The following is a 14,503-nucleotide window of genomic DNA, read 5'->3' on the forward strand; positions in this document are numbered from 1 at the left end:
AATAGACCCCAGAACTTTTTCATCTTGTATATCTGAAACTCTAAACCTATTAAACAACTGCTCCAAATTTCCCCTTCCCCTCCACCCCTGGTAACCATCACTCTTACTGTTTCTACAAATTTGACTGCTTGAGATCCTTTGTATAAATAGAATCATACAGTTTTGTCTTTTTGTGACTGGCTTATTTCACTTAACCTAATATCCTCAAGGTACATCTATAGATGCTTGTTGTATCTAAGAAACGCGTGGTGAAGCCTTTAGGGCAGAAGTGAAAGTCCCGCCTTCACTCAGGGGATCCTCTGCCCACGCTTGCTCTCTCTCTTTTGCTTTAGTTCATCAACTTTAAGATACCATTGACTTGAGTATAAGACAAAGCTATTTCAGGGACTTCCCTGTTGGTTATATGTCTGAGACTCTGCGCTCCCAATGCAAGGGGCCTGGGTTCGATCCCTGGTCAGGGAACTAGATCCCACCTGCTGCAACTAAGAGTTTTCATGCCACAACTAAAGAGTGAAGATCCCATGGGCCAAAAATAAGACCCAGCAAAGCCAAATAAATAAATATTAAAGAAAAAAGTTGAAAAAAAGATACCATTGATTCGATTATAAGACAAAACTATTTCAATGACTTCCCTGGTGGTCCAGTGGCTAAGACTCCACACTTCCAATGCAGGGCAACCAGGGTCGATCCCTGGTCAGGGAACTAGATCTCTCTTGCCACAACTCAGAGTTCACATGCAGCAGCTAAGACCCTGTGTGCAGCAGCAAAGATCGAAGACCCCAGGTGCCACAACTAAGACCCGGCACAGCCTAATAAACAAACATTAAACAAGCAAAACCAATTTCAGAGATGTTAAAATGGAGAAAAAAATTCTAGGGCTAGATTTTACGCCATACACACACACGTTTAGAATTATTTTCACTCAGGTGGGATAAGATCAATGCAGTTGGGCCCTTAGCCTCTTCCTCTTGCCCCACTAGTTACACAGACCTCCAGCTTCCCTTCTTTCGCTGACTCTAGGGCGGTTGCCAGCTCCCCACCCCGACTGTCTGTACCACTGCCCCTCCCATCAGTCGGTCTGCACTAGCACGAGTACACGTTCTGTGCCCACCTGTGGGATTGCTAAGAGCAGAGAGTCACACTGATGATTGACATCATCAATTTCCTTTCCCCAAAGGTTGCGCCCATGCACACAACCACTTACAGCTTTCGAGAGGGCCTTTCAAACAATCTCTAAGGCAGACTCTCTGACCCACGACTCACCCCTCCCACAGACGGGGAAGCTAAAATCCCAACGAGTAATAACTTATAACGTCTGATGCCACAGGTGGCAGTGTTGGGATTGGACCCAAGCCTCCTGGTATCCAGGCTGCTGTTGTTGCTAAAAAGAAGCCACCCATCTAAGGTGGCCTCACTCTCCTGAGAGTCTTACCCTCTCGCTTAAACACCTTCCATGGCTCCCTAGTGCTTGCAAGACAAGTTCCAGATTCAGCCCACTCTACCATCTTGGGCTGCTGCCTTCAAGGTCGTGATATGGTCTAGCAGTCAAGTGCATGAGCTCTGAAGCTACGTGGTCCTAGGCTCTCATCTCTGCTCTGCTATTTCATTGAGCAACTATTGCTGTGTCCCCGTCTCATGAAAAATGCTGGGTAAATCCTTCGCTCTCTACCTGGGAATCCCAGGCAAGCTCTTTTACAGCTGTGACCCTCACTTTCCTTCTTTGTGTTTAAGGATTGCAGACGTGGTCTGAGTCCAGTGCTCTGCCCAGCACCTGGTGCCCAGTGAGCCTCATTAATGGGAGCTGTTCTTTGTATCAGGACTGTCAGTCCCCCATTTGTGCCCACAGCATTCTCAATGTCCCACATCCTCAAGTTGGCCTCACTGGGAACTACCTGGCAGCTGCATGGGGGCAGAGCTGTTTTTTTTTTTTCTTTTTTAATAATCTTCTACACTACCACTGTCTCAGATGGTAAAGAATCTGCCTGCCAAGCAGGAGACGCAGGTTCCATCCCTGGGTCAGGAAGATCCCCTGGAGAGGGGAATGGCAACCCACTCTAGTGTTCTTACCTGGAAAATCCCGTGGACAGAGGAGGCTGGCGGGCTACAGTCCCTGGGGTTAGAAAGAATCAGACACTATTGAGTACGCACACACACACACAACCACCGACTGGGAGATGCGTATGTGGGTGATCTTCGGAGTTCTGGGGAATTACAGTCCTAGAGAAGCTCTTGGGGCCCCTTCCAACAGAGAAGGAGGAATTCCGGGTGGCTGTTGGCCCAGAGACTTTGGGGCAGGATCTGAGGAGGGGTTAGGGGCTTGTCTGGCCAGCAGAGCCCCCAGAACACGTACCTTGGTCTCCTCCACCCCTGGTTCTGGCCTCTCTCTCTGCCATCGATTTGTTGCGGGATTTTGTGCAAAGAGCTTCTCCTCTTTGGGTGTCAGCTTCCCCAGCTTCTTCCCCATACAAGAAGCCCGGCCCGGTCCCCCTGGAGTGATGCAGGTACAGTGGAAGTAACAGAGGAATGAAAAACCCTCGGGAAGCTGTAAAGTGCAGTAAGCGTGTGCAGGCACGGCCGCCTGGGGGTGCATGGCCTGGCTTCCCATCGGAGCTCCGCGCTGGTCCAGTGCCCGCTCCCTTCCCTGTCCGCTCTCCCTCCCTGCCTCCCTCCCTCCCTCCCTCCCTCCCTCCCTGCCATCACAGAGCGCTGGCTCCCGGCATGCCGCGCGCTGCTGACAGCCTTATAAATAGTGGCCTTTGCGGGCGGCTGGCGAAGACAGGCAGGGCACGCACTGGCCCCTGTGCCCACCCTCACCCTTCCCCCAGGTCAGTGTGTGCCCATGTGTGTGCTTGTGCACGTGGGGGGGGGCGCCCCTGCTGGGAGCAGGGAAGCTGCACGCACCTGGGGGGGGTTGCGTGTCTGTGTGTGTCGGGTCTCCTCGGGCTTCGTGTGGCTGTGTTCGTATCCCAGCTTGTGATCTGTAAGTATCTGCCTGGCGGTATTCCCCAGGCTCTGTGCTGGGTGTTTGTGCCACACTGTGTGTGTCCTGTGGATGGGTGTGTGTATGTGTGTGTGTGTGTGTGTGTGTGTGTGTGTAGCTCTCCCTCCACGACAGTCACCCCTTTGTCCCACTGGCACTCCTGGGGCTCCGGGTCCCTGCCCTTGGCCTGTCTCAGCTAGGGACCAGGAAGGGGAACTGTAGCTGGGCTCCCTGCCCCAGGACCTGGGAGTAGTCAGCCTAAGTGTTGCGAAGAGCTATCCTGTCGTGTCATTTTGAGTGCTGGGGGGACCGGAAGCCCCCTGGATGTTTGGCCCCCTGCCCCAGCCTCCGGAAAGGGCAAGGGCTCAGAGGGAGCCCTGAACCAGCCCGTGGGGCCTTTCCTGAGTGCTGTTCAGCTACCTACCTGGGACCCTCCAGCAGCAGCTGGACTGGGCTTGGAGGTTCGGGCCCAGAGAGGGGACCCCAGCTGCCCAAGATCACACAGCTGAGTGATACAAGTTGGAACTTGAACCCTAGCCAGTTGCCAACCACTGAGAAGGCTGCTTCTGGTCAGGAGCTGGGAGGCCTGGCTCTTGCCCTGGCCTTGCCTTGTGATTGAGGTGAAGTCGCGGTCCCTTTGGGCCTCGGCCTCCTGGGCCCCTCAGCAGACCACCCAGTCATATTAGGAGTTGCCGTGGTCCTGACCTGGGGGCCTTATAAGGCCTGGGTGCTGAGCCCGTAACCCAACTCTGCCCTGGACCCTTGGCCTCTGTGAGGACTCCTCACAACCCAGGTTATTTTGGACCAAGAAGCGGCAGGTGCCAGCATGGCAGAGGGGCTTGGGTTACCAGGAGGGGGCGGGGAGGGGTGGGGTCGGGGTCCAGGCCACTCCTCGGGGCGTCGCCACAGGCTGTCCCAGGCCGGGGGACCCTCTCCCTCCCCCACCAGCGGCAGAGGGCCACTGGCAGCTCTTAGCCTTCCTTCAGCACACTCAGCAGGAAAGAGGCTATAGCTCATACCCCATGGCGGGGGGGCGGGATGGTCAGCGAGCTGCTGAAGGACCTAGCAGATGCCAGGCTCAGGGCAGCAGAAAACGCCGCCCCCAGTGTGATCCCAGCCAGGCCCTGGAGCAGGTCTCTCCTCCTCCCCAAGCCTCACTTCCCTCCCAAGACGGCTGTGAGGATGCAATGAGGCCCCCAGCCCCATGCTCAGCCAGGGCCAGGCCTGGAGGGGTGGGACACAGGCCTGCAGTATAGCAGAGAGGCCCAGTACAGCGTGGTGTGTGCGATGCTGGAGGCCAGTCACCTGCCAGTGTGGGAGTGGAGGGCAGAGTCCAGGAAGGCTTCCTGAAGGAGGTGGAACCTGAACTGAGTCCTCAACAATAGCTCTTTGGGGAAGGACATTCAGGTGTTGGGTGCAACATTATAGGGGCAGGAGCTGGGAGACCTGCTCAGTTGAGAACTGTGCAGGCTATGGACCAAGTACAGACCCACAGCTCTCTCCGCTCTGGCTTCTGTGTCTCTTTGAGCAGCCTGGTCCAAACCCCTCCTAGATGAGGACACCTTCCTGCCTCCCGAGCTTTCCTCCCGCTCTGGGGAGCGTTGTCAAGGTGTCCGGCAGACGCAAGACCCAGGGCCTGTTTTCCGGGACTTGGGAGGGAAACAGTTCAGCGGTTGCAGGAGCCGCTGTTTACACCTCTGGCTGTCGGTTGCAGGAGCCGCTGTTTACACCTCTGGCTGTCGTCTTCGCTGTCGGGAGGGTGGGAGGGGCTGCTGCCCGCCCTGCTTGTGATAGGTGAGGCAGTGGAGGCACTCCAAGGAAAGGTGACTTCGCTAAGATCGCCCAGCCTCCTGGGCCTTCCCTGCCCCCAGAGGCCCCTCCACCCTCAGAAGACCAGGCCAGGCCCTGGCCCCACCTTGGGGGGCTGGCCGGGGGCAGAGGCTGAATGTCCGAGAAACCCCCCTCACTCGGCTGCCTGTGCCCTTGTCTTGCAGAGCGCTGACTCGGCGGCCCGGATCGTGGCAGGATGGAAGGTATGGAAGCGCCTCTCCTTGCCCGCTCACAACCTGGGCCTCAGTGTGCCCATCTGTTAAAGGGGTGTGCTTTTGGGAGACACATGGGGATGGTTTGGAGGTAGCTCTGGGGCTACCATAAGGACCTGTCTGGGGGCCTCCGACATCTTTCTCGGGCCTCTTGCGGGATGTACCAGCTCCAAGATTAATTTTAGAAGGAATGAGGCTTCTTTGAGGTTTCTCAGGGCCCCATAGCTCACCTCCTACACTGGTATTTATAGAGCTGAATCTCTGGCTCCTTCTGGAGGGGGGCGCAGTGCTGGTGAGGGAAGGTCTGCCCTCCGGAGAGGCCCCAAGCGTGCAAATGCCAAGGCAAACAAGGACACGCTCCTGCCCCTCTCCCGGACCAGTGGGATTGAATCTTCAGGGTGTCTTGGGCCTTCCTGGCTCCTGCGGGCTGGGTCCTGCCGGGAGACGTGGGCAGAGCGCCGGCTGGCCCACCTCCTGGCGGCACCACCCATCCCATCCTTGGCCCTGGGCCCTGGCCCGGGCGGCTCTTAAAGGAGCCCAGTGGGCCCGGCTGCTGCTGCCGCCTGAGGCCGGCAGTCATCCTTCCATCCCCGGGGCTCTGAACATAGGTGCCACTGGGCTGTGGCTGCCCCCCCCACACCCAGGCTTGTGCCCTTTCACACGGCCGCAGACGATGGAAGCCCATGGAAGTCATTCTTCTAGCAGCTCCTCAAGACCCCCAGGAGCTTGCCAAGCTCACCTCCCCATTGGCACACAGTGAGCTCCTACTTCCCTGAGAAGCGGGGAAGGCTGGGCAGCTTGGGAAGAGCTCCCCTGTCCCAGTTCCAGCAGGCCCCTGCCTCCATACATCGGTCCCTTCTGTATGGTGGGGCTGCCGTCCGGCTGAGTTCTCAGGCGGAGGTTGAAACGCAAGCTCCCTCCCGCCCTCTCCAAGCAAGGGTTCCATGTGCCCACCGCAGCCCTCTTCCCCAGCAACCGTCTCCAGGACAACGTATGTTGTGGTTGCCAACTCCACACTGGTACCGCCTAGGGGAGGCAGGCGATGGGCAGGCCCAGAGCCTGAGAGGGGAAGGCTGGGGGACACGGCAGACCAGGACCATGGGGGCCTGCTGCTCGGCGACAGACCCCCGCATCATGGAAGACTCTAGAGCCAGAGGTGACGCAACGCCTTGGTCCAGCCACCCACAGGGAGGGGCCATGAGGCTGGGCACCCGAGCCCCTGAGTGTCACCCTCACGGCCTGTGCAGAGCCCGTGGCCTCCAGGCCTTGGTCCCTGCGGGTATCTCTGCCTGGATCAGCCTCACCTCCCCGGCCTGTCCCGGTCTCTGCTTTTCCCTCGCCCCGTATCCCTTGCTCCGGGCTGACTCATCTGCCTCTCTGACGTGAATATGAGTGGTGTCCGTCCCTCTGCCTGGGGCTCAGCACAGGCCTCAGGACCCCAGAGTTGCCTCTGGCTCCTAGTCCAGTGACTCACTGAGCTCCGCTCCCCTCTTCTCTCCCACAGAGAAGCTGAAGAAAACCAAGATCATCTTTGTGGTGGGTGAGTCCAAGGCAGGCGGGTGAGGCAGTGAGAAGGGCGCGGCTTCAAAGGCCCCCTGGTGGGAGCCTGAGCCTGGGGGGCACCCTGGGCTCTGCCCCCCTCCTCGCTGGGTGACCCGAGCAGGCGTCCCGTTTCTTGGGGCTTCTGAATGGGTGGGCGCTTGCAGGCGGGCCCGGCTCAGGGAAGGGCACCCAATGTGAGAAGATTGTCCAGAAGTACGGCTACACCCACCTCTCCACCGGAGACCTCCTGCGGGCCGAGGTCAGCTCGGGCTCGGCTAGGGGCAAGATGCTGTCAGAAATCATGGAGAAGGGGCAGCTGGTGCCACTGGTGAGTGGGCCCCGGCGGGACGAGGGGTGGGGGTGGGGGTGGCCCTGCGTAGACGCCAGCCAGCAAAGCCCATGACACACTAGCAGGGCTGAACATGACCTTCCCTGGCTCTGAACCCTCCTGAGGGTCCTCACTGCCGTTGGCAGAAAATTCCTTCCAGAAGCTCCCAAGAGCCTCCAGGACCTGCCTGCCGACCCCTTTCAGCACCCCTCCCCACACCCCCGAGTCTTCACCCCCGGCCCCAGCTCTCCACCCTCCCAGCACCCCGGCCTTTCTGTCCCCTCACATTCATCACACTCCTTCCTGCCTGGAATGTTTCTTCTTCCTCAGCTTTCAGACCTTGCTGACTCCCTCAGATTTGGGCTAAGACCCGCCCCCAACTTTAGACTCCAGCTGCCCCCACTTCTTTGCCTGAATATAACCCATGTCATTCTTGGAAACTATAAATTAACTGTGTAATGGTCTGTCCCCTCAGCAGACTGTGAGTGTGTTGAGGACAGGGAAGGTCTGCTTTGTTCATAGCTGTGTCCTCAGGGCTCAGACAGGAGGCTGGAAGGAGGGGCCCAGTCATATTATTGAGTGAATGAAGAAATGAATGGATGAATGAATGTATGGCCTGATCAATCAATCAAGTCTTCACAATTCAGAGAAGGCTTCCTGGAGAGGGTGGCTTGTTTGGGAAATCTGTGTTAGGGCAGAGAGCATTTCTGACTGTGGGGCGGCATGTGCAGAGCTCGAGCGGGGCCTGGAGAAGAGGGGCTCATGACCTCCCCTTCTTTTGCTGCGCCCCTAGGAGACGGTGCTGGACATGCTCCGAGATGCCATGGTGGCCAAGGTAGATACTTCCAAAGGCTTCCTGATTGATGGCTACCCCCGGGAGGTGCAGCAGGGGGAGGAGTTTGAGCGGAGGGTAAGTGCAGCCCTGGGGAGCTGTGACACGGGGCGGGCAGGAGCTGCTGTGATGGGCAGTTTTGAGCAGAGGGAGAGATAGACTGACTGTCGGAGGGTGGCAGGGTGGGCAAGGAGGAAGACCAGGATGACTCTCTGGAGGTCTTTCTGAAGTCTAGAGGGAAATGAGTAGAAAGAGGAGGCAGCAAGCTGGGCAGTTCACAAACCTGGCCGCGGGTTCCCGTTCAGCTGTTTGAGGCCTTGGGCCAGTCATTCTGCCTCTCTGAACCTTCATGTCTCCAACTGCAAAATGGGGACAGACGTTATCCTTGAAAGGTAGCATGGGGATTAGAGAGAATGCACCCTTCCAAAGTGGGGCTTGGCACCCCGTGAACACACAGTCAGAGGGGCAGGAAACAGCGTGGATGGCGCTCGAAGGTCAAGGGATGTGGGGAGAACAGAATCTGTGGGGCAGGGCGACTCGGAATACCATGGGGAGGGAGGTTCAGGCCTGGCTGAGGTCTTGAATACCATGGCGGGAGTCTAGTCCCCTTCCAGGCACCACAGGAAGTCTGGCTGGACAGAGACGGCCTTGAGGAGGAGGGCTCTGGGCTGCCTGGCACAAGTGCCCTCCAGGAGGATCTTCTCCAGGGTGGGAACACCTCACCCAAACACACACATGTACAGGCAGGTGACCACAGGCATACAAGCACAGGTACATGTACACACAAGTACCAACAGACACGCATGCACAAGGCCAGAGGCATATGTACACATGTACACAGGCATGTGGTGTAGACACCCACACACTCATGCAACATGTGTGCAAGGAAGCAGGGTGCAGAATATCCCAATACAGGGACACACAGAAATGCACACATGTGCGCACAGAGATGTACACACATACACACATGTATATACACACAGATGTATGCACACACATGTACACTCAGATGTACACACGTATACACATACACTCAGATGTATGCACGTACACGTAAACATAACACAGATGTACTCAGGTATACACACAGATTGTACACATGTACACACACATACACAGATGTACACACATACATACACAAGTGTACACACATACACACCCCTCTGATATATGCCAATACCTCTGATGTCACAGGCCATATGGGGAAACAGAGGAAACTGCAAGTTCCTAGGAGGAGGGAGAGGTCAGCAAGGGTGGATGGGGACTCGGGGGCAATTCTCAGCAGCAGGGCCATATATGGGGAGGACCTAACATCTTTGGGGGCTGGGGTAGAACAGACTTCCATCTCCACTGCCCATCTCTGTGAGAATGGGCCATCTTTGGGCTTCCACATCTTTGAGCCTCACCCAGTAAGAATATACCATAGTTCTTTAAAAAAATTTTTGTTGGCTGCTCCAGGTCTTAGTTGCAACACATGGGCTCTTTAATTGCAGCATTTGGGCTCTTATTTGCAGCTTATGGGTTCTAGTTGCCTGATCAGGGATCGAACCTGAGCCCCCTGCATCAGAAGTAAGGAGTCTGAGCCATTGGACCACCAGGGAAGTCCTAACATCGTATTTCTCGACCTATAAGAGGCTGAAGGACCTCAAGAAAGTGTCTATCCTGGCCTGGGACTCAGTTTCGCTATCTGTGAGATGGGGATTGGCTGGGCTTCCTTCGAGCTAGGAGGCCATGGGTCCTGAAGTCCGATGCCAGGCAGCCCTGAGCATCTCCCGAAGTACTAGCTGTGTGGCATCACTTCAGGCCGTGACAGTCATGTCTAGAAATGTGGTCAATGAAAGACCCCATCCTTCCTGGGGCTGTTGTGGGTGATACAGTGGGTGCGGGACTTGGCACAGGGCCCAGCTCCACTGTGACCTCCAGCCTCTGGACACCTGGTCTACTTGGCTCTGGCCACCAGGGGGCGCCAGGGCCTCACTGAAGGAGGACTGGTCTACCTGGTCCTTCCAAACCTTCTCCGCAGATGAAATGCTTGTTCCAATGACAGTGATATTGTTGAGAACCGCCAGAGCTAAGCAGCCCCTTGCCCTTTCACTCAGCTCTTGTTCCTTTGTCAGGTTCACATCAGCCCTGCAGGTATAAGATGCATCTACCTGCTCTTAGGGGCTCCAGGCCTGCCTGGGAGAGGGATGTTAAGTAAATAACCAGAGGCCCTCCTGAGGCAAGGCTTCCCAGGTGGTTCCATGGCTCTGCCTGCCAATGCAGGAGCTGCAAGAGATGAAGGTTTGATCCCTGGGTCAGGAAGATCCCTTGAAAGAGGGAATGGCAACCCAACCCACTCCAGTATTCTTGCCGGGATAATCCCATGGACAGAGGAGCCTGGTGGGCTACAGTCCATGCAGTTGCAGAGTCTGAAGCAACTGAGCACACACGCACACACTCCTGAGACAAGCTCAAGGCAGAAGTAAAGGGAACTGATTGCAAGAAAGTGAAAGGGCGTGTTAGTCGCTCAGTCTTGTCCGACTCTTTGTGACCCCATGGACTATAGCTCGCCAAGCTCCTCTGTCCATGGGATTCTCCAGGTAAGAATACTGGAGTGGGTTGCCATTTCCTTCTCCAGGGGATCTTCCCTACCCAGGGATCGAACCCGAGTCTCCTGCATTGCAGGCAGATTCTTTACTGTCTGAGCCACCAGGGAGAGCATCCCAGAGAGCTGGGATCGTGGTTGGGGTGGGAGAGGGGGCATCTGAGAAGATTGCCCTAGAGGAATGAGATTTTAGCTCAAATCAGAAGGCAAGCCCTTGGTGTTGAGGGAAAGGGTTTCCGGCTGAGGTTCCCAGAACGAGCAGAGGCCTGGCGAGGTGGGGATGAGAGCTCGACCACAGCCAGTCATGTGGCCGAAGCCAGGAGAGCAAAGGCATGAGGAGCACGAGATGAGGAGGGCAGGTCAGGTGAGGAGTTAGGACTTTCTCCTGAGGGTACTGGGGAGCCATTGAAGAGGTGTGAGCAGGGGAGGGGCAGGGCAGATTGGTTTGAGGCAGGTCCTTCAGGCTGCCTTGGGGAAGGGCTGGAAGGTCTGGGTGGGTTTCAGGTGGGCCTTAGAAGTGGAAAGTGGAGGAGAAGGTGGCCCCAGGGGGCAGGAATGGACCCTCTGTAAATAGCACCCTGCTCACAGATCGCACAGCCCACGCTATTGCTGTATGTGGACGCCGGCCCTGAGACCATGACCAAGCGTCTCCTGAAGCGTGGAGAGACCAGCGGACGTGTGGACGACAACGAAGAGACCATCAGGAAGCGTCTGGAAACCTACTACAAGGCCACAGAGCCCGTCATCGCCTTCTATGAGAAACGCGGCATTGTTCGCAAGGTGCGGGCCCGAGAGAAAACCTGGGTCTTTGACTGGCTCAGCTTCCAATTGCTGTCACCTTGGGACAGCCCTCCTGTCTGGGCCTTGGTTTCCCTCACTGGTTGGACAAGAGGCTGCTGTCCACTGTGGCTGGGCTTGGGGAGCCTGGCTTGGCCTCTGGGGGGGATCAGCCCCCTGCCTTGGTGGGGTCCACCCAGCCCCCTTACCAAGCCCCGTAGGCATCCTGCCCTCACAGCCCGTCTCCCTACAGGTCAATGCCGAAGGCTCTGTGGACAATGTCTTCTCCCAGGTCTGCACCCACCTGGACGCCCTCAAGTAGCAAAGCTGGAGCCCCCTCCCCAGTGGAGAGCCCTGCCCCACCCTCGTCCTGACTCGAGGCCTTCCTGGCCTGAGCTCAGCGCCTCCACCCTGCCTGGCTGAGCACAGGCAGAGGAAGCCACTTTATCCTGTTTTCATGGACAGCTGAGCACTAAAGGAGTTTCCAAGGACATTCAGTTTTATTCCTTTTTCTTTGCTTCTATCAGGGTTGATTCACAGGGCGTGGCCGCCCCAGCCTTGAGTCCCCAGCCCCTCCCCCTCCGGTTCCTCGACGGGGCCCCTCTTAACCCACTTCAGCTGGCACCCCTCTCCTTGCTGCAGTGGAAAACCACCCTCACACAGGGGTATGCTGGGCCCACGCTGTGCCAGGCCGGGGGACGCTGGGTGATGGAGGTGGGGTCCTTGCTCTCAGGGGCTCATGGTCAGGCAGAGCTGGGCCCTGGCCTGACTTCCCCGTATCCTTGCTGTGAGGCCTTGGCCCTGAGCCCCTTCGCTCTCTGAGCATGTTTTCTGTCTCGAACCCTCGCTGGGAACAGGGCTGGAACAGGCAGCATGGTCATGGGCTGGGGGTGGGGGTGGGGGCTTCCCAGGCAGGGAGGGCAATACACATCAGCTGGCCACGTGGGCAGTGAATTGGCCTCCTTGGTTCTGAGGGTCTGGACAGGGCACTGGGAATGAATGGGGGGTCATGGCCTAGGGGTGCCTCCCTGGAAGTGAGACCTGAAGGATGTCCCACCATGTAGCCCTGGACTGGTCACAACCTGTTCTCCCTGAGCCCATTTCCAAATCTGAATTAGGCTCAGTGCTCCTCTCCCTACCCTCCACCAAGGTTAGGACGAGAATGCACTGACCCAGGGGTGTGAGTGGTCAGTACCGTGGCCTGTGGGACCACAGACCAGAGCAGCCTCGCCAGGGAGCAGGGTGAGATGCTTTGGGAATGCCTCAGAATAACCCAGAATCCCCCGGGAGAACTATCTTCCCCCTTCTGTTCTCTTTCACGCCTTGACCTCATCACAGAGGGCGTCTCCCTCGGTGCTCACATGTCCCTAACACCTGTCCCAAGACCAGCTGGCTCCCTTGAAAGCCAAGAGAGCCTCCAGCAGGGCACCCCCGGCTGGGACAGAATCCTGGGTGGGATGATGGCAACCTGTGTGTGTCCCCTTCTATTTATGGCAAGTGTGGCTGGTTTTCCATTTACAGTCGTTATTTAAACTTTCCTTTAAAATAAACATATTTAAGTTATAAAAAGTGAGTCTATTGAAAGAAGAACATGAAATCGGTAGATAATAGTATAGGGGAGATCAAGGAGATCCAATCAATCCATCCTAAAGGAGATCAATCCTGGGTGTTCATTGGAAGGACTGATGTTGAAGCTGAAACTCCAATACTTTGGCCACCTCATGCGAAGAGTTGACTCATTGGAAAAGACCCTAATGCTGGGTAGGATTGGGGGCAGGAGGAGAAGGGGATGACAGAGGATGAGATGGTTGGATGGCATCACTGACTCAATGGACATGGGTTTGGGTAGACTCCGGGAGTTGGTGATGGACAGAGAGGCCTGGCGTGCTGCGATTCCTGGGGTGGCAAAGAGTTGGACACGACTGAGCGACTGAACTGAATTGATAGGTTCTAGGAGGCCCGCACCATGAGGCCCTGGGCGGGGTACAGGTTGAAGTCTTCTGTGGCTCATTAGTCTCTGAGCCATGCCAACTGGGGCACGCAAGGGAGCCCCAACTCATTCTGTGACCTCTCACCTCAGGGTCTCCATGTTGCATCTGTTGAAAGTGAAAGTGTAGTCAGTCAGGTCCAACTCTTTGAGACCCCATGGACTGTAGCCTGCCCAACTTCTCTGTCCATGGAATTCTCCAGGCAAGAATACTAGAGTGGGCTGCCATTCCCTTCTCCAGGGGATCTTCCTAACCTAGGGATTGAACCCAGGTCTACCTCATTGCAGGCAGATTCTTTACTGTCTGAGCATCTGTCAAACTGGAATAAAACACACCCAGGCATGCACGTACCTCCTCTGTCGAGATTGTCGTGATCAGCATGAGGGTGAGTGGAAAAATATGCCCCAAATAATACAAAGCTAAGAGAAATCTACCTGACAAAATCACCTTCATTATCTTTATTTTTTTAAGTATAGCTTCATTAATTCAGGTATGTCTTTAGTTTATGAAAACCTAAGCTGACCCAAACTCTTCACCATGGAATCACTTTATTCATTAAAAAAAAAAAAAAACCCTGAGAATTTGGAAAAAAAACAACACATTTTTAACAGCTCCACCCCATCCTTGCCACCACAAACCTCCCTGTGAGGGTTTCCTTTGTTCACATTTGTTCATTCTACTTTCCAGAGCAACTGCTGTGCTCGCAAGATGGGGTCACAAACCCCCTGGTCCATGTGCGGTGGCTCTCGGAACAAGGGTGGCCATATTCACAAAATTCCACCTGAGCTGCTCCATCCAGACCAGCTCTGGGCAGCTCAGCACACAGAACTCAGAGGGGACCCTGGTGGCGGGGCTTTCCTTGAGCTGGAGTTCTGGAGTAGGGCCTTGAAGGAAACTAGGAGTGTGTTTCATTAGGAACCAGAGGGCCTGGAAGGACAGGGGGGACTTCTCTGCAGAGCCTCAGAGGTGGAGAGGACCTGTTGAGCGTGCAGAGGGCTGAAGCCTTAGAGGGACAGGAGTACAGGCTGGAGGGGAGGCAGTAGCAAGAGACAGGCCTGGAGGGTGGTGGAGAGCCAGGCTCTTGGGGCCTTGAATGCTGACCCAAGTATTAAGACTTTCCCCTCAGAGCAATGGAAGCTCAGAAAGATATGTGTGTTGTGTGTGTGGGTATATATATATATCTTAGTTATATATGTATATAACTAAGACCAAATGCATCAAATAAATAAATGTTAAAATAGATTTTAATTAATATATTTTAATTCATATACATTCTATTTAATTAGTATGTTTTAATATTTATTTATTTGCTGCGTTGGGTCTTAGTTGTGGCACGCAGGATCTCCGTTGCAGCATGTGGGACCTTAGTTCTCTGACCAGGGATTGAACCCATGTCCCCTGCATTACAAGGGGGATTCTTAACCACT

The 14,503-nt window shown here is 55.7% G+C and overlaps 1 protein-coding gene across 5 annotated transcripts; it reads left to right on the forward strand.

The window, feature by feature from the left end:
• Window positions 1-2,771: 2,771 nt before the first annotated feature.
• On the forward strand, window positions 2,772-11,581 carry AK1 (adenylate kinase 1). 5 transcript variants are annotated; one of them, XM_081587103.1, is made up of 7 exons: window positions 2,772-2,980; window positions 4,975-5,013; window positions 6,527-6,562; window positions 6,729-6,892; window positions 7,686-7,802; window positions 10,900-11,091; window positions 11,342-11,581. In XM_081587103.1, exons 2-7 carry the CDS (start codon window positions 5,007-5,009, stop codon window positions 11,408-11,410), a joined length of 585 nt encoding a protein of 194 aa, XP_081443229.1. In that variant the 5' UTR covers window positions 2,772-2,980; window positions 4,975-5,006; the 3' UTR covers window positions 11,411-11,581. The 5 variants fall into 5 exon arrangements, with proteins under 5 accessions (XP_081443229.1, XP_081443228.1, XP_081443230.1 ...); XM_081587102.1 differs by having other exon boundaries at window positions 2,772-2,825; XM_081587104.1 differs by having other exon boundaries at window positions 2,772-2,825; window positions 7,686-7,727.
• The last annotated feature ends 2,922 nt before the right edge of the window (window positions 11,582-14,503 follow it).

The sequence above is a fragment of the Giraffa tippelskirchi genome, chromosome 4, assembly GCF_054371585.1.
Source record: "Giraffa tippelskirchi isolate mGirTip1 chromosome 4, T2T-mGirTip1v1.2.pri, whole genome shotgun sequence".
Taxonomy (NCBI): Eukaryota; Metazoa; Chordata; class Mammalia; order Artiodactyla; family Giraffidae; genus Giraffa; species Giraffa tippelskirchi.

Bases quoted from the DNA above. Each gene is read 5' to 3' on its own strand.
- AK1 (XM_081587100.1), top strand. From the start codon at position 6,121: ATGGGGGCCTGCTGCTCGGCGACAGACCCCCGCATCATGGAAGACTCT. The intron at 6,179-6,526 runs GTGACGCAACGC...TCTCTCCCACAG, and splicing joins GGAAGACTCTAGAGCCAGAG to AGAAGCTGAAGAAAACCAAG. The intron at 6,563-6,728 runs GTGAGTCCAAGG...GGGCGCTTGCAG, and splicing joins CAAGATCATCTTTGTGGTGG to GCGGGCCCGGCTCAGGGAAG.